General features: G+C 43.4%; 1 protein-coding gene across 7 annotated transcripts in view; it reads left to right on the top strand.

The window, feature by feature from the left end:
• Positions 1-19,596, top strand: part of LOC309794915 (uncharacterized protein) — a 385,639-nt gene that overhangs the window by 346,391 nt on the left and 19,652 nt on the right. For 2 of the 7 annotated variants that reach the window (XM_082606852.1, XM_082606846.1), the window contains exons 1-2: positions 16,800-16,942; positions 18,998-19,303. In XM_082606852.1, coding sequence (XP_082462978.1) covers positions 19,250-19,303 — 54 coding nt within the window. In that variant the 5' untranslated portion in view covers positions 16,800-16,942; positions 18,998-19,249. Of the gene's footprint in view, positions 1-16,799; positions 16,943-18,862; positions 18,953-18,997; positions 19,304-19,596 lie in introns of those variants that run through there. The other 5 variants (XM_082606849.1, XM_082606848.1, XM_082606850.1 and 2 more) reach the window with 5 other exon arrangements.

The raw sequence follows: 19,596 nt of genomic DNA, 5'->3' as shown, positions 1-19,596 counted from the left end.
TCTACTGAAGCCCACGCACTCCAGAGCCCGTGCTCTGCAACAAAAGAAGCCACCACAATGAAAGGCCCGTGCACCGCAATGAAGAGTAGACCCTACTCGCCGCAGCTAGAGAAAGCCTGCATGCAGCAATGAAGACCCAACATAGCCAAAAAATAATAAATAAATAAAAATAAAATAAATTGAAAAAAAAACTAAATGGCACACTATTTTTTTAAATCACATTAAAAGATAGACATAAAATAGAATTATTAAGCACTGACTTTAGGCCCTTCTTAGGAGACATTAATAAATACATCTCTTAAACTTGCTCAAGGCCCATTTTATCTTTGACATCTCTGCCATGTTGTATTTCTTTTTTTTTAAATTTTTTAATTTAATTTTTTTTTATACAGCAAGTTCTTATATTAGTCATCCATTTTATACACATCAGTGTATACATGTCAATCCCAATCGCCCAATTCATCACACCCCCACCCCCACCACACTGCTGCTTTCCCCTCTTGGTGTCCATACGTTTGTTCTCTACATCTGTGTCTCAATTTCACAATGGCAGACTTTTAAAAAATGTCTGATTTCCTGTTTTGTACCCTTTGCTTTTGACTCAGTATTTCTTGGAAGAGTGTTAGATATATGTATTACACTGTTCCCTATGCATTTAGAAGGAGGCAGGCAGTGGGTGAATTTTTGAAATATTTTTCCAGAAACACCTGTCTTTTCTTCACTACTCAGCTGAACAAAGCACTGTGATTTTGGAAAAATCACAGCACTTTACATTTCTTTTTTTTTTTCTGATTAAGTAATTAATTTTTTATTTTTGGCTGCTTGGGGTCTCAGTTGCAGCATGCGGGATCTTTCATTGCGGAGCACAGGCTCTTCATTGTGGCGAGCGGGCTTCTCTCTGGTTGTGGTGCACAGTTTCCAGAGCGCATGGGCTCTGTAGTTTGCAGCACGTGGGCTGTACTTGAGATGCACTTGCTCAGTAGTTGTGGCGTGTGGGCTTAGTTGCCCCATGGCATGTGGGATCTTAGTTCTCTGACCAGGGATCGAACCCATATCCCCTGCATTGGAAGGCAGATTCTTTACCACTGGACCACCAGGGAAGTCCCACTATAAATTTCTTTGTTCTGATAAGCAGGAATTTCTATTTCTGATCTGAACATTATCTCCATTTTAGAGCAAGAGAAATAGCCCAGGACTATGGTGAGTGGTGTGAAAATAGCAAAAAACCAAATGGGTGGGAATGTATCAAAAGTGTGAACACAGGTGGGATCTCAGGGCAGAGAGGAGGCCACAACATTAATAGTGTTTGGGAAACTCTTCTCATGGTGGAGAGTTCTTTGGGAAAACTGAAGTTTCTTTATTAAACTCTCAGACGAGACTTTTCTTCTACCCGAGTTATCACTCCATCCTTCCAAATGTAAAATGTATTCTTTCACCCTCCAGTGGTGCTGCAGCTCCTACAGAGACAAAGGCAAGGTCTTTATCAAGATCCACAACACTCCTCATCTGGCTCCTGTGAACTGGTTGTTGCTTGAATTTGAGGAGCATGAGGTGGGCTGTTTTATCAGGGTCTCTTGCCCCTTCATGTCTCCTTCTGGTCTTGATTCCACTGGATGCTCAGTTCTTAGTCTTTGTAGATCAGAGCTGATGCCTCTAGAGTCCCATCCCTGAGCCTCTGAGTTTGATCAGAGTTGCAGTACTTGGAAGACGTAATCAGAAGATGGGAGACACTGGCTGCTCTTTGACTCATCTGACACCTCAGAACCTGCGTGGAGCCGTCTCAAGCCCTGCCTGCTTATTTAGACCCCTCAGCCATTTCTTGTGTTCTGCTTTTGCCATGCACTTCAGGGTTGTGTGTAACAGGGAGATGGAGTGGTTCTTCTGCATTGTTAGTTAGGAAAACTAAGGTCAGTGGACAGAGAGAGTCTCTCTCTCTTTTTTTAAAATTATTTATTTATTTTTGGCTACATTGGATGTTCGTTGCCACATGCAGGCTTTCTCTAGTTGCAGTGAGCGGGGGCTACTCTTCGTTGCGGTGCGCGGGCTTCTCATTGCAGTGGCTTCTCTTGTTGCGGAGCATGGGCTATAGGTGCACGGGCTTCAGTAGTTGTGGCACGCGGGCTCAGTAGTTGTGGCTCACGGGCTCTAGAGTGCAGGCTCAGTAGTTGTGGCACGTGGTCTTAGTTGTTCCGTGGCATGTGGGATCTTCCTGGACCAGGGCTCGAACTCATGTTCCCTGCATTGGCAGGCGGATTCTTAACCACTGTGCCACCTGGGAAGTCCCGAGAGATCCTCTTTTTGATCCCCAGTCCTACATGGGGAGCATATATGAATCTTTCAGGCTCTTAGGTTGGCATCTGTGGGTCTAGCCCATGGTTCCATCTCAAGGTCCTGGAGCATCTGACCCCCATATCTTGTGATTTTTTGGCTCTTGTACTGCTCTGCCTAGTCTGGGAATGTGTACTCTTGCTGATTTCTTATTTTCATAAGTTTGTACGATTTGCCTCTTAAATGTGCTTTTGAATTACGTAGTCCTAAGGACTGAAGATTTTTCCAGTTTCTTTGCTGTGATAATCCACCTGTAGTTTGTGGACAACTTTTGGTGGACTCTCTGTGGAATGGGTTTACTGGGTAAGAAAATTACTGATGGAGAACACTTTCCGTCATGTGTTGCAATATCATCCTGCTGCATTCAGAGTCACCACTTGAACCTACTCCGTAGGGTGGTCAGCAGGTTGTAGGATACAAGATAGAAAGTATCACAAGTACCTCACCTATATGTCTTTGCAGTTTTTTGTTCTGGTTTGAGGACTGTCACAAAAGCCTGTCTCCAGAGCACTTTGACAATGTTGTTTACAACTAGTTGAAGCCGCAGTTAGGGGTCATAAAGCAAGGTATCGGTTTAAGCTACCTTAAAGATTATGCTGGACTTGCTTTTCCTTTTTTTCTGCGTTCCCTCACTCTCCTAATAGTAACGGCTTGAATCTGCTCTTTGGATCTCCGGTAAAGTCTAGGAGACTAAGCCTTTTTCTATGAACAAGAAACGAGGACACGGAAAGGCTGGCAGGGACCCACAGGGTCTTCCTCAGTTTCAATCCCCCCACCCTTTTGATACCCTCAGTCTTAAGAGGAGCAGGTGTGGGACAAGAAGGGGAATAAAATATTCTATAAAGAGGTTAATCAAACTTGGCAGAGGAACTGAAATGTAGGGACTCAGTTTCAAAATCATGATCTCCTTCCTACTCTATTGTACTGTTGATTCGATTTCTTTGTACCTGCATGTATGTGTACAGAAGAAATGCATGAATCTCCTTTTGAGTTGCCTTTTCCTGGTTTTTCCTTCTGGTTTCTGCTAGCAAAATTCTTGCACAATCTCCTAGAATATTATGTATGTGTTTCTCAAATATAAGCATGACAGTGGAACTTATGGCATATACAGTTGGACACATTAAATAGGAAATAGTGTCATAGATGCAATCCTACATTCTCCCTACAATCACTTTTTTTTTTTCTTTTTAAATTTATTTATTTATTTATTTTTGGCTGTGTTGGGTCTTTGTTGCTGTGCACAGGCTTTCTCTAGGTGCGGCAAGCGACGGCTACTCTTTCATTGCAGTGCGTGGGCTTCTCATTGCAGTGGCTTATCTTGTGGAGCATGGGCTCTAGTGCATGGGCTCAGTAGTTGTGGCACATGGGCTTAGTTGCTCCATGGCATGTGGGATCTTCTGGACCAGGGCTGGAACCTGTGTCCCCTGTATTGGCAGACGGATTCTTAACCACTGCGCCACCAGGGAAGCCTGATACATAGTTTTAAAGCAGATATTTAGAAAAATTTTTTTTCTTAGAAGTTGTATCAAATTCTTCATTTTCTCTATTATGTATTAATTTTTCAATTCTAAACAGCCAATTAATTAGATTATTTATTAGCTTGTTTGGATCATTTAGCATTACATCTTTTTTTAGCATTTATGTATGTATAGTAAGTATGCAGAATATATCTGTAATATAATATTTTTTTCTCCTCAGTTATCAGACAGCAGTATGTTTAATGTTAATTGGTATGTGCTTTGGGGTCATGGTGGAAAAATACCCTCTCTTTGATAGCTGATGTCCAATCTGTGTGTTTTTAACATAGGATTTGTGAAACAAGGCTACCTTAAAATGAACTTGAATTATATGTTATTACTCTTTCTTTAGTAAAGAATTCTATTCCTTTAGTGTTTCTAAACATTTTAAGATCAATTGTTGGGAAGTTTCATAACTCTGTTTGGTATAAGTATTACTTTTGGTGTAATGTATATTCAATATGAAATGTTTATTTATAGATTGTAATGAATAGGATAACTATGTTTCTTTATATCTTGTAGCTCTCTCTCTTATACGTGTGATCCAGCAGTTACAACCAAAACCGAACAGTGATAACAGGAGAAGTATTCCAAACAGTGACGTTGGGAAGATCTGAAAGTCATGAAATCGAACATTTTCACCTCAGGGAAATCCAGGAAAATATGTATGACTTTGAGTCTCAGCAGAGAGATGATGAAAGAAATTATAAAGTAATGCCTATAACCCATAACAAAAATCTCACTGATGGAAGACATTGCCATTGTAGACGGGATGCAGGAATCAAGCCCACTGGAAATAGGCTTGGATTAAGCTTTCAGGATGAACTGCATATAATGAGAAGTGAAGGGGAAATTTATGAATTTAAATTTAAATTTAGCTGACAAGAAAATCAACAGTAGTGCCTCAGTTTCACCACTTCATGTAATTCCTCTTACTCTTCAAACCAGTATTTCTAATACAAATGAGAATGATTTTATGCATTCCCCCAACACTGACAGAAGACCAGAAAGCTCACAGCAAAATACCTTACAAATGTAACGAGTGTAACGAAACCTTCCTTAACAGCTCAAACCTCACTAGACATCAGAGAATCCACACAGGAGTGAAAGTGTATAAACGTGATATATGTGGTAAAATCTTTGGTCGAAATTCACACCTTGTGGGTCATCGGGAAAGTCATGTTGTAGAGAAATGTTACAAGTGTAATGAGTGTGGCAAAACCTTTAGTCATGGCTTATAGCTCACTCAACATCAAATAATCCATTCAGGAGAGAAACCATATAAATGTGATTTATGTGGCAAAGTCTTCAGTCGAAATTCAGTCCTTGCAAATCTTCAGAGAATTCACACCGAAGAGAAACCGTATACAAATGAGTGTGGAAATACCTTTAATCACCGCTCAAACCTCATTAGACATCAGAAAATTCGTACAGGAAAGAAATTATATAAATGTGATATGTGTAGCAAAGTCTTCAGCCGTAATTCAAACCTTGCAATTAAGTGGAGAGGTCATACTGGGGAGAAACCTTATAAATGTAACGAGCGTGGCAAGGTCTTTCGTCTAAAACCACATCTTCGAATTCATCGGAGGGTTCATACTGGAGAGAATCCTTTCAAATGTAGTGATTGTGGCAAAGCCTTCAGTCAAAATTCACACCTTACAAGTCACTGGAGAGTACATTTTGTAAAGAAACCTTTCACAGGGCTTCCCTGGTGGCGCAGTGGTTGAGAGTCCGCCTGCCAATGCAGGGGACACGGGTTCGTGCCCCGATCCGGAAAGATCCCACATGCCGCGGAGCCTGCGTGTCCAGAGCCTGTGCTCCACAACGGGAGAGGCCACAGCAGTGAGAGGCCCGCATACCCAAAAAAACAAAAACAAAAAAAAAAAAAAAAAGAGAAACCTTTCACATATATTGCGTGTGCAAAAACCTTTACTCAGGTCTCAACCCTCACTACACATCAGAAAATCCATACATGAGAGAAACCATATAAATATGATATATGTTAGAAGGTCTTCAAAATTCAAACTTCAAAATTCACACCTTACAGTTCTTCGGAGAATTCATAGTGGAGAGGAACCATACAAGTATCATGAGTCTGGCAAAGCCTTTGTGCGTTCAGCCTCACTTATCATCAGACAATTCATGATGGAAAGAAACCTTGCAAATGTAATGACTGTCTCAATGTGTTTAGTCAAAATTTATACTTTATGACCTACCAAATTATTCATACAGGAGAGAAACCTTTTAAATGTAATGAGTGTGACAAATCCTTCAGTGTGCTTTCAAGCCTAACTTATCATATGGTCCATACTGGTGAAAGACCTTGAAAATATAATCAGTGTGGCAATGCTTTTAGCATAGGTTCACATTTTAATGTTCATGAGAAAATTCTTACTGGCTAGAAGCCAGGTAAATGTATTTAGTATAGTCAGGCCTTTAGAAAATGAACTCATTCTAGAAAGAATCCTCACAAATTCCATGAATGTGCAAAACCTATACTCATGGCTCCCATCTCACCAGTAGTTTGATAATAAGGACTGGACAAAACATTACGGAAGTAATGAATTTTGCAAAGCTTTTAGGTTGTGCCTTAAACTCAGGGTCACCAGATATGTCATGCTTAAAAATGCAGCAAATAGGGGGCTTCCCTGGTGGCGCAGTGGTTGAGAGTCCGCCTGCTGATGCAGGGGACACGGGTTCGTGCCCCGGTCCGGGAAGATCCCACGTGCCGCGGAGCGGCTGGGCCTGTGAGCCATGGCCGGTGAGCCTGCGCATCCGGAGCCTGCGCATCCGGAGCCTGTGCTCCAAATCGGGAGAGGCCACAACAGTGAGAGGCCCTCATACCACAAAAAAAAAAAAAAAAAAAAAAAATTGCAGCAAATATGGCAAAGTTTCAAATTTTTGGTCCTTCGTCACTAGATATCAGAATCTTTATCCTGGAGAGAAACAACACAAATGTACTGTGTGTGGCAAGGATTTTACCCAAAGATCACAAGTTGGGGGATATACTGAAGTGTTAGCTCCCAAATGCAATGTGTGTGGCAAAACATTTACCTTGAGTTCAAGTATTAAGCAACAGCAAGAGTCCATATTGAAGAGAAGCCATGGAAATGTAGGGCAGAAGCTTTATCCAGGCCTCACAGTGCACTAGACTTCAGAAGACTTATCTTTGAGGGAAACCACACAAAAGAATGTTTACTAATGCTTGTAAGTGATGATCCAGACTGTGGGACATAGAAGCTTTCCAATGTAATGAATGCATAAAGGTTTTCATCAAGTAATCACACCTTTGGTGTGATGAAATAATTCATACAGCTCAGAAAATATACAGATATTCTGAACATAGAAACACTTTTAAGAAACTGCGTCCGCAGGGAGCATCATGAAAGTCATAGTTGGGAGACCCCTTACAAATGTAATAAATTTGGGGAATTTTTTGAGCAATTCTTACAATAGACCACACATCAAAGAATGCATACTAGGATTAGGTAAGCCTGTAGTTCTCCAGATTAATCTGAGATATTATATACTGCAGAAGCATTACAAGTCACAGTGTGTTAAAACTTATGACATGATGCATATATGAGGGTAAGAAGGATATATGTGGAAATGGCCCATTATCTCCAGTGTATAAATATTCAATTTTCTTGAAAAGGCTTCGTTACAATTTATGCCTTTTAACGTGAAGTTTGAAATCTGTTGATCTTACACCTTCAGTGTAGGCCTTTGATGATGGTCTCTGGGAAGGAGTCAATAAGATGAAAGGGCCAACTTCATTAGGTGTGGTTCCTTCACCTCCATGTTGCCTGGAAAAATAAGGATCCTGAATTATTAAATTGAACATTGTGTAAATTATCGTTAGGGAGAGGCAGAAAATAATGTAAAACTAGGACATGACCCATCATGCTTATGTTTGGGGAGCCCTTCCGTAGATACTCCACAGTGGGTTATGGGACAGAATCGTCTACCAACTGACCTTGAACAGGGCAGGAAGGACATTAATGGACTGGGCTTTTCATGGGAGGAAAGTGACAGGTTGCTAGGGACTGATTGGTGGAAATAATGCAGGGGAAAACTTGGTCACTTTCTCCACTGGATGGCCATAACTGTTGTATATATCTATGTTTAATGAGCAATTAGTCTTATTTTTGGAAGTTGAACAGAGAGCAGTTATCTTGAGAGGGAAATTTATTCAAAAGAACCAGAATATTATGTGTATGTGTATGAGTCACATTTAACTGCTGCAATTACATTTGGCTAGTGTTTTATTTAGAATGTATTGTAGGTCTCCTGTTTTAATTAATAAGTTTAATCACTTTTGTCAACCCTGGATGAATCCTGTTGCTTCCACCAGCACAGTTTTTCCCCATCTCAATACTTTACAAGAGAAGCTAACAGTGCACCATTAGGCTCTCAGGATTGAAAGAATCTGCAATAATTTCTTTCCAATATAGAATCAAACAACATACAATTTGGGGATTAAATTCTCATAATTTGTACTTGAGAATTCCTCTCCACTCTCTGTTCCATATTTAGATGGTATAATGAAAATATCATAGCAGTGTATTTCAGACTCTGACTTCTATTATTGTGCAAAAATTGGACAGAGTAAATTTAAAAATCAAATTGGTGTTATTGAATGATTCATGAATTGGGCAGCATTCCACCTAGTAAAAAAAAGAGGTGCTCCATGGAGCTGTACAAAATGGAAAGCTTTAATAGGCAGATACTGGGCAGGATAAGAAAGTTATTAGTTAAAGAAAAGATAGTTTCTGGACTTCCCTGGTGGTCCAGTTGTTAAGACTCGGAGCTCCCAATGCAGGGGGCCCTGGTTCGATCCCTGGTCAGGGAACTAGATCCCGCGTGCTGCAACTGAAAGATCCCGCGTGCCACAACAAAGGTTCCATGTGCCGCAACTAAGACCGGGCGCAGCCAAATAAATAAATAAATAATTAAAAAAGTGTCAGGCAAGGTTACCTTTTTTGGGGAAAGTAGGGCAAAATCTTTTCCTGTCTATTACCTCACTAGTGTTGTTTAGGAAATTCTAGAGTGATTGGTTTAAGGTCACTTTTCTGGGAGGGATGAAACTGCAATTAAGTCTGGGTTTGTCCTCTCAGGGGCAAGTGACTCCACCTTTGGAATTTTTTTTTTAATTTATTTTTTATATTTATTTTTGGCTGTGTTGGGTCTTCGTTTCCGTGCAAGGGCTTTCTCTAGTTGTGGCAAGCGGGGGCCACTCTTCATCGCGGTGCGCGGGCCTCCCACTATCGCGGCCTCTCTTGTTGCGGAGCACAGGCTCCAGACGCTCAGGCTCAGTAGTTGCAGCTCACGGGCCCAGTTGCTCCAGGGCATGTGGGATCTTCCCGGACCAGGGCTAGAACCCGTGTCCCCTGCATTGGCAGGTGGATTCTCAACCACTGCACCACCAGGGAAGCCCTGGAATTTTTTTTTTTTGGCACTCCCTACAACCTGCTCCCCATTCCTGAATATGCAGTATATGAATGTATTTTTTTTTTTTTTTTTTTTTTTTGCGGTACGCGCACGGGCCTCTCACTGCTGTGGCCTCTCTCGTTGCAGAGCACAGGCTCTGGACGCGCAGGCTCAGCGGCCATGGCTCACGGGCCCAGCCGCTCCACGGCATGTGGGATCCTCCCGGACCGGGGCACGAACCCATGTCCCCCGCGTCGGCAGGTGGACTCTCAACCACTGCACCACCAGGGAAGCCCCTGAATGTATTTCTTAATGTCCCTTTTTGTTCCTAAGTAAATGTCACAGCATGCACCCACCCTGATTTCCATGAGGGGAAAATAGGAATATAGTAAGCATATGAAAAATATTAGAAAATTTCAAAATCATGCAATTTCAGTTTTTTCCTTGAAGCACTCAGTGCAATAATTTGAAAATATCGATATTCAAGACTTTTAAAAACGAACAGTATACGATAGGAATATTCTGTTTGATAGATAAAGTAGAAATTTCATATATTCACCTCCAGAGCACTTTTTGTTGTTGCTAAATTGCAGTTATGGTCATTCACTGGATTAGGATGGAACTTCACCCAAAGATTGGTTTGGTCATTGAGACTGATTTTAACATGAAATGTTAGGAGAATGTTTGTCAGCTTCTCAGGGAGATGGGAGGATTCCAAGGTGTTCAAAAAATGATTTGAGGAAACAGATAATGCTGACTGGCTTGGTGCCTTCAGGTGATTCCTGAGTGGTGCTTATAGGTGGATACCTATTTATGCTTTGAATTCCCAATTGGTATCGAAGGAGGAAGCCCTTGGGCTTTTTTTTTTTTTTTTTTTTTTTGGCTGTGTTGGGTCTTCGTTGCTGTGCATGGGCTTTCTCTAGTTGCGGCAAGCGGAGGCTACTCTTCGTTGCAGTGCGCGGACTTCTCATTGCGGTGGCTTCTCTCGTGGAGCACGGGCTCTAGGCGCACGGGCTTCAGTAGTTGCGGCACGTGGGCTCAGTAGTTCTGGCTCAGGAGCTTCGTTGCTCCACGGCATGTGGGATCTTCCTGGACCAGGGAAGTCCCAAGAGTATTAAAATTTTGATTTCTATGGTATTAAGCTATAAGTTACATGGTTGATTTTCTACTATAATAAAATATTTTAATACAATTTTTCCTTAGCATTATTTTTTTCCCACACTTTACATTTCACACTTTCTCATTTTAAAACAAGAGATAAATCAGTCGGTTGTTTGGGGAATTTTGTGACGTGACAATCCACATGTATAAAGTTAGGTGCACTATAAACATGATGAAAGAGTGTTCCTTTAGGGGTTCACTTCAGTGAAAGTACTGGAATGGCAAATGGTGAACTGAAGTCTTTTCATTTGGGAGTTGGCTGTGGTCAAGTGCTTCAAAATCAAGTGTGTGGAGTTGAACCAGCATGCAATGAACTGAATGAAATTTTAAGAATGAATGAGATAGACCCCAAGGACTTCCCTGGTGGCACAGTGGTTAAGAACCCGCCTGCCAATGCAGGGGACACGGGTTGGAGCCCGGTCTGGGAAGATCCCATGTGCCATGGGGCAACTAAGCCTGGGTACCACAACTGCTGAGTCTGCGCTTTGGAGTCCACAAGCCACAACTACTGAATCCTGCACACCACAACGAAGAGCAGCCCCCGCTCGCTGCAACTAGAGAAAGCCTGTGCACAGAAATGAAAACCCACCACAGCCAAAAATAAATAAATTTATTTATTTAAAAAAGAAAGACCCCAAGATTCCAACTATAGTTTGTGACAAGGAGAGAGTCTCCATTGCCAAATGCCTGGAAGCTATCCTACCATTTTCCAGTGATGTAGTGACATTCAGAGCCAAAATATCTTGCAGAGAAAATAAGATTTGTGCTACTTCCAACTTGACAACTGACACCCTATATTCTCCAGTTAGAATTTGTTCTCAACCAAAAATAATATATTTTTCTTTGATAAGTGATCTTGGGACTTCCTTTGTGGCACAGTGGTTAAGAATCCGCCTGCCAATGCAGGGGACACGGGTTTGAGCCCCGGTCCAGGAACTAAGATCCCACATGCCGTGGAGCAACTAAGCCCGTGCTCCACAGCTACTGAAGCCCACGCGCCTAGAGCCCATGCTCCGCAACAAGAGAAGCCACTGCAGTGAGAAGCCCATGCTCCGCAACAAGAGAAGCCACTGCAATGAGAAGCCCACACACCGCAACAAAGAGTAGCCCCCGCTCTCCTCAACTAGAGGAAGCCCACACACAGCAACGAAGACCCAATGCAGCCAAAAATAAAGAAATAGATAAATTAATATAAATTTATTTTTAAAAAGTGATCTTAATTTCGCTTTTTTTTTTTTTTTTTTGGCTCCACCACATGGCTTGTGGGATCTTAGTTATAGGACCAGGGGTCCAACCTCATAGCAGTGAAAGCACGGTGTCCTAACTACTGGACCTCCAGGGAATTCCCTTAATTTCAATCTCTATTATCTTTCTTACCAGACTTCAAGTAAGAATCATTGTTATTAATGCTTTAAGCATAATAACTCATTGAATTTTCATCGTTGAAAAGGATACTGATGTTTATTCTCATTTCAGAAATGAAGGAACATAGTACAAATACTGGTTTAAAGACTCATTCAGCTCCATCTTAGCAAGTGCCTGAGTCAGGATGTGAAGCCATGTTGTCTGATTGCAAAAATAATCTCTTAAGGCAAATTGTTTTCGATTCTTTACTCAGTATCCGTAGTTAATTTTATGAGTATTTCTTGCCATTTTTAAATGGGTTATCATCATATATAATTGTTGTTATGGTAACTTATTTTTATACAAGCATACCTCTTTTCTTTCTTTCTTCCTTTTTTTCTTTTTTTTTTTTTTTTGGTTGCTCTGTGTGGCATGTAGGATCTTAGTTCCCCAACCAGGGATTGAACCCTCACCCCCTGCAGTGGAAGCTCAGAGTCTTAACACTGGACCGCCAGGGAAGTCCCAAGCATACCTCTTTTTATTGCACTTTACTTTATTGGCTTCACAGATGCTGCATTTTGGAAATTGAAGGCTTGTAGCAACCGTGCCTGAACCAATCTTTGTGCTCTTTTTCCAAGAGCATTTGGTCACTTGGTGTCTCTGTGTCAAGTTTTGATGATTTTCATGTTTCGAACTTTTAGCATTATTTTATTTGTTACGGTGATCATTCATCAGTGATTTTGATGTTACTGCTGTGACTCACTGGATGCTCTGATGACTGTCCGCATTTTTCAGCAGTAAGTTGTTTTGTTTGTTTGCTGCTTCAGTCACCAAAAGGGAAATTTCTGCTTGACAGGAGGCCGTCACAAAGTAAAAATCCTATTTGTCAGGTTAGATAGTTTTTACTTGTGAGTGACAAACCACCTGGAAATTAGTAACTGAAAGAAGTAGGAAGTTTCTCATTCTCACGTCACGGGAAGTCCAGAGGGTGCCGTGTGGGATGTGATGGGTCCTCTCCTCCTTCTACCTCCATGACCATTTCTTCTTCACTTTTGTTTTCTGGCCATGCTGCGTGGCTTCCATGATCTTAGTTCCCCCACCAGGGATCAAACCCAGGCCCTTGCAGTGGAAGCTCCGAGTCCTAACTGCTGGACCACCAGAAAATTCCCTCTTCACTTGCCTTATAGCAACATGGCTTCTTATGACTAAGAAGGGTGAAGATTGAGAGGCAAAACCCTTTTAATTTTTAGATTTTGTCCCATTTTCATGAAAACAATAATTTTACGTTTTTCCGAATATTAGCTAATTTTAATAAGAAATGAGAATTTTTGAATTTTATATTTCCACCTCAAAAACAGAGAAAGGTAAAGGGAAAAGATGTTAGAAACAGATTTGTCAGCTGTCTTTGTTGTTTATCCTGAGAGTATAATATTCCATGCAATATGCTTAGTGACATACGTTAGACAAAGACAAATATTATATGTTATCACTTGTGTGTGGAATCTAGAAAATAAATCCAAGAAGTATATATAGCAACAGAGAAATAGACTCGCAGATTAAAAAAAATGTAGGTTATCAGTGGGGAGAAGGAAGGGAGGAGGTGCAAGATAGCAATTTGATATTAAGAGATCCAAACTTCTAGATATAAAATAGATAAGCAGGGACTTCCCTACTGGCGCAGTGGTTAAGAATCCGCCTGCCAATGCAGGGCACACGGGATCAAGCCACGGGATCAAGCCCCGGTCTGGGAAGATCCCACATGCCGTGGAGCAACTAAGCCTGTGTGCCAAAACTACTGAGCCTGCGCTCTAGAGCCCACGAGCCACAGCTACTGAGCCCGCGTGCTGCAACTACTGAAGCCCGGGCGCCTAGAGCCCGTGCTCTGCAACAAGAGGAGCCACTGTAATAAAAAGCCTGCGCACCACAACAAAGAGCAGCCCCCGCTCGCCGCAACTAGAGAAAGCACGCAGGGAGCAATGAAGACCCAACGCAGCCAAAAATAAATAAATAAAATAAATTAATTAAAATAGATAAGCAATATCTTAAGTAACATATTGTGTAGCACAGGGATTCATAGCCATTATTTTGATAGGACTTCTAAGGAAGTATAACATATTAAAATACTGTGTCACTATGCTGTATGCCTGCAACTAATATAAGTATTCCAACTAATATAGTATTGTAAATTCCCTTGGACTCAAGGTCATGTACATACCAGTTTGGAGATGGCCATACCAGTTTACCATAGGTATGACCCTGATGGGTCAAGAAATCTGCATTCCACTGTTAGGATCATTTACCAGCGACTTTTGCACATTCAATAGGATTGGACAGTGTAATTGCCCACACTGGAGCCTTAACAAAATTCACTCAATAGGCTTTAAATGATATTAATCAGACTATTAACCTACTGAATTCTGAGGTCTCTATGATGAGTAAAGCTGTGCTACAAAACTGCATGGCCGTTGACATCCTTAGGGCATCTCAGGGGAGCACCTGTGCCATAATTCAAACTGCATGCTGTGTTTTCATACCTGATGAATCCTCTGATATAACACATTTAATGAACCATATGAAAAGTCAGATTTCAGCCTTAAGGTGACCCATTCCCTAGTCTTGACTTCTTCAAAATCTGGTTTGGCGTAGGAAGCTCTTGGCTTAAATATTTACTTATAACTCTATCAGTGTTACTTGCTATATTCTATTTTGACTGTTTCAGAAGGCGATTGTTTCTTGTATTACCAAATGTGTGACTGAGCCTCTGATAAAAATAATGATGAGTAGGTGACCTGAAGGACTTGACCGGATAGGTAGTTTTTATGAGATCAATGACTATAACAGTGTAACTCTAGACATGGGAAGAAGCAACAAGAGGGATTTTTTTCCCACCGTGTACCATAACAGAATAGTAAGGTGGTCCAGAGACGTTTTGCTACTGTTAATAAGGCCTAGTCCAGTAATAGCGCAGTGAGTGGCCTATCAATAAAATCCTTCCCCGACCTAGGAATGAGCATTCCTAGCACCATGCTATGAAATGGTCATGAAATGCCTCCCGAACAGGTTTGAACTTATGGCCATGAGGGGGCGCTGCAAACTAAACTTGGAACTTGCCATCTGACTCTACAAGGCTTAAATCAATAGCTGGTGCATTGGGTGACCTTCAAGACACCCTAAAAGTATTTTAGGGTGTAGATCAGGAATGAAGCACTCTGTGCGCTGTAAAAACGGTCAGAACAGGCCTTGGGATATTTAGATATTTTCAGGAGAAGATTTTATGAGCCCAAATTCTTGAATCTCCTCGTATCTAGATAAGCACTAAATCATTAATGGAGGGCTTCCCTGGTGGCGCAGTGGTTGAGAGTCCGCCTGCCGATGCAGGGGACACGGGTTCGTGCCCCGGTCCGGGAAGATCCCACATGCTGCGGAGCGGCTGGGCCCGTGAGCCATGGCCGCTGGGCCTGTGCGTCCGGAGCCTGTGCTCCGCAACGGGAGAGGCCACAACAGTGAGAGGCCCGCCTACCGCAAAAAAAAAAAAAAAAAATCATTAATGGAGACATCTGCTCCTCATGACTAGCAGAAACCTCCGCAGGACTGGTAGCGACATTCTGCAAAAATGTGTGCTTGATCGCATGTATCCCCCTTCACCAAAATCACAGTTATAGTGACTTTTCCCCCTACCTCTTCAGACCAGTTCCTCAGAGCTATGTGAGACTGTCTCCTGGAGTATAGTCCTCATTTTGCCCCAAATAAAACAATGCACACCTCTCGCGTTGTGCATTTTTTCCATTCGACATTCTCATAAAAAGAAAAATATTTTTTCCGTTTTTTGTTTGCTTTCTCTTTTTATGGTACCTATATGGGATAATGGATGCTTACTAAGCTTATTGATAACTATTTCAACATATGAAAGTCAGAACATTATGCTGTACACCTTAAATTCATACAGTGATGTATGTCAAGTACATCTCAATAAAACTGGGGGGAAAAGTTTTAAGAGGCAAATAAAACACTTTGGGGGAAAAAATGAACAATGCAATTTACAACAAATTTTTACAGTGTATTGCTCCTTTTATTTATTTTTATTTTATTTTTTTGCGGTACGCGGACCTCTCACTGTTGTGTCCTCTCCCGTTGCGGAGCACAGGCTCACGGACGCGCAGGCTCAGCGGCCACGGCTCACGGGCCCAGCCACTTCGCGGCATGTGGGATCTCCCCAGACCGCGGCACGAACCTGTATTCTCTACATCGGAAGGCAGACTCTCAACCACTGCGCCACCAGGGAAGCCCTATTGCGAATTGCTCTTTTTAAAGCAATGGTTAGTGACGGAAATTATCACACGGCTTAGTCCTCCAGTCTCAAGACTCCGGGATTTGTCCCTGAGCCTCTGGAACTGACACGTGTTGTCATTCAGCCTCATTCGGCCACCCGGCTGAATGAGAAACAAAAAGGAAAAACTGTTCGGTAAGGTGTCAGCATGAATGGGCTCATTCTACACAAGGAAAGTTTTGTATCTTCCATTCTAGTTTGTAATATAGAGCCACGTCCAGCTCTTTCCTTGAACTGCCTAAATTAATTCTAATTGCAGGAAACGTTCCGGGATGGAACTAGCGCCCCACAGCTACCACTTGGAGACCCACGTTCCCAACCACTGAATTGCTTATGCTGCAGGAGCGGGACGTGAGAGAAACCTGCTCTCACGCTTTTTATTGAAATCGTTTTCAACTTGTCAGGAGGAAACATCTTAGTTTCAGACACAACTGAAAGCTTTTATCTTAAACCTGTTGCAGATAAGAACTTAAGACGAGCGTTTTCATGGTACATGAAAGTACCGTTACCCGCCCCGCCTCCAGACGCCGACTGAGTGCACTCGGTTAGGGCCCTCCTCCCGCAGCCTCTCACAGGTAGCGCTCCGCCCAGGCCGCGCTCCTGGAAGTTCCGCCTCTAAACCTGCGCGTGCGCAATTTCTTACGGAACCGGAAGTTTAGTTCTTGGAACGACGATCGCTTTGCGGAGCGTGAATTTCTCTTTTCTAGTGTAAATCTGTGCTACGCGGTCCCCCCTTACTCCATCCTCAGGGTCTCCGAGTCACTTCGGACCTAAAATCCCGTCACCCGACCCTCCGGCCGAAGTAAATCCAGACGTCGCCGATACAGGTCGGGTATGTTTTCCTTTGGGTTTGAATTCGTTCTGAGGCTTGTCGGTTCTCTTGGCTTTTCCGCCTTCGGTCCAGGTAGACACCTTCATTCGCAACATTTTCCTGTTTAAAACCCTTTAGTACCTCCGCCCTCCCCCTCGGCCCTCCATGTAACGTCCTCTTCCGTGAGGTGGATGCACGCCGCACCCCCCCCACACACCCCCAGCCTCGCCCTCTCGGCCCCTGGAGGGCAGGCGGGTCGCCCCGCAGAGGTCTCTCCCCGGTCCTGGGTTTCTGCAGGGCCCGCCCCTCTCCGGAAACTCCTTTCCTCCCTCCCAGCCCCTCTGCCCTCGCGTCTCCTGGGGCCGGTCCTTCTGCTCCCCCGGCCTCCCGTTCGTAGTCAGCCCTTCCTCTCACCCTGCGTTGGGGGAGGTGACCTGGGCCAGATGTGTGACACCCATGGTTCTTCCATCCCAAATTCCACCCGATGGAAAATGGTCTCTTGCGGTTGGCGGGCATCTTATTCAGTCTCCATCCCTGTAAATATGTTGGCGAGGCGATCAGGAGAAGCAGAGACAGAGAGACTGAGAGAGAAGTAGAACACCTGAGGCAAAAGAATGAGGGAGCATCGATAGCAACATAGAGGATGGCTGAGCGACTTGTAAATAGACTGTACAATGAACGCGATTATGCCTTGAAAGGAGCAAGTGAACGAAATAGAGAAGTATATAAAAAGCTGGATGTCCAGACTTTGACATAGAGCAGCATAGAGAGAGAGGCTCTGGATGTTGCTCAACATAGAGAGAGGGGCTCTGGATCACCGGGAGCGGGCGGCTAACAGTGGTGAGGCGCTTCACACAGAGAGTCGGAGAGAGGATAAAAGGTGGAACCATGGCCTTCACAGCACTGTGGTGCGGGGAGAGTATGAGGACAAGGGATGATCAGAAGAGCAGAAGAAGAGGGAGAGCAGGAAGGAAGCACAGCCACTTGCCACGCCAGAGCGTGGGGCGGAAGGGAGAGTAACAGGGATGGAAGGGGTGTCACCTGGAGGGCAGAGAGGGAGCACAGAAAAGGGAAGAAAGAGGCAGAAATGCATAGAGATTTAGGACAGTCAGGGAGGGTGGAGAGAGAGAACATCAGGAGGGGGAACAGCTTGCAGAGTGGGGCAGGACAGGTGTGAGAAAAGAAATAGAGAGGAGGGCAGACACAGCAGGAGAGTGGAGGGGAAGAGAAAGAGAAAGAAATAGGGAGACCCAAATAGAATGAAATGGAAGCACATAGCAATGCAGATAGAAGGGGGGAAACTGGATGCAGTCACAGTGTATTCTTCATAGGTACAGAATTTTTATTCATCGGTTATATATCTATACATCTGGAAAAAAAGGTGGGAGGTGTGCTGGTCTTGCTTCCTGTGAGTGGTGCTCAATCCAGACTTCACATTGGATGGATGAGGCATTTTGCATATGTGTGTTTTCTACCCCCTGACTAGAGATTTCCCTTCATATCATCAGTGTGGTGTGCAGCCTCAGTAGTATGTAACGTGCCCGAAGTGATTGCAGTCTGGATCCGTCACTGAGCATCATGGCTCCAGGTCCCCCCATTCCCGAGGGCTGAGATCTGGGCTGAGGGTGAGGGCTCTGCTCTGCGTGGGGTTGGATCAGGGCTGGTCTGTGACCTGCAGGGGATCGTCGGGTCCAGCTGAGGTGCCCGCTGCTGCTGGGGACATGAGGGCCTCACCAGGAGGGGAGCGAGATCTGAAGGAAAGTGTGGAAAACTCACCTGTTGGTCTCTGTGTGGGAGTTACTGTCCTGATCCCTCCTGGGACAGTGGGCAGCAGAGGACTGTCTGTTCCACATGCTGAGGGCTTCCCTGTGTGTGTGGTGGTGACTCAGGAAGGGGGTGTGTCGATTCTAAGCATTAAACAGCCTGTTTCCAACTTTGAAGATCGACCTCTAAAGACTCACGTTGTCTGAGGAAGAAACTCAGAAGAGGAGGGAGAGGAGAGAAAAGGAGTCAGAAATGGCTCTTTCTCAGGTAATGTCATATTCTCAGTTGATTTTTCTGTCTGTTCTTCCTCAGATGCCCTTATTTGGACTCGCTAATCTCTGACTCTGAAGTGTCCCGCCTAACACCTGTACATTCACACTCACCCGGGTCCTTCCCTCAGGGCTTGTCATCTCCACTTAGATCCCGTCTCCCCATGACCCAGTGGCCTGGAACTTGTGAGGAGGCTCCACTGGGCCCAGTCCTGGGCAGGGCTTCACCCCCATGGATTAGAGACGTGGTGTCAGTGCTACTGGGCAGCAGGGATTGTTGAGAGGCCCCATCAGGATGCACTGTCTGCTCTCTGTAAACCAGGATAAAGAAGCTGCACATGGAAGTCAGGTATTAATATGCACAACAGTGGGGTAAAATCTGGAAAATAGACCAGTAAGTGGAAATTCTTTCTGACATTTTCCAAGGCAATTGAAGCTAAATGACTGAGTCACTTTGTTCTAATCCTAATGATTGAGAATCAAATGAAATGGAAATTCAGAAGCAAACTTCAGTGATAATGGGTGTTTTATTGCTTCATTGAATTTAAACTGTGAAATCAACCTAAATTTCTGACAGTTGGAAATTTTTTAAGTCACTTTTCATCACTTCCATTCCTCAGAAGTTGTCTTTTTTTTTTTTTA

The sequence above is a fragment of the Mesoplodon mirus genome, assembly GCF_964341445.2.
Source record: "Mesoplodon mirus genome assembly, chromosome: 19".
Taxonomy (NCBI): domain Eukaryota; kingdom Metazoa; phylum Chordata; class Mammalia; order Artiodactyla; family Ziphiidae; genus Mesoplodon; species Mesoplodon mirus.
The sequence above is the reverse complement of the archived record's forward strand: the minus strand, read 5'-3'. Positions and strand labels throughout refer to the sequence as shown.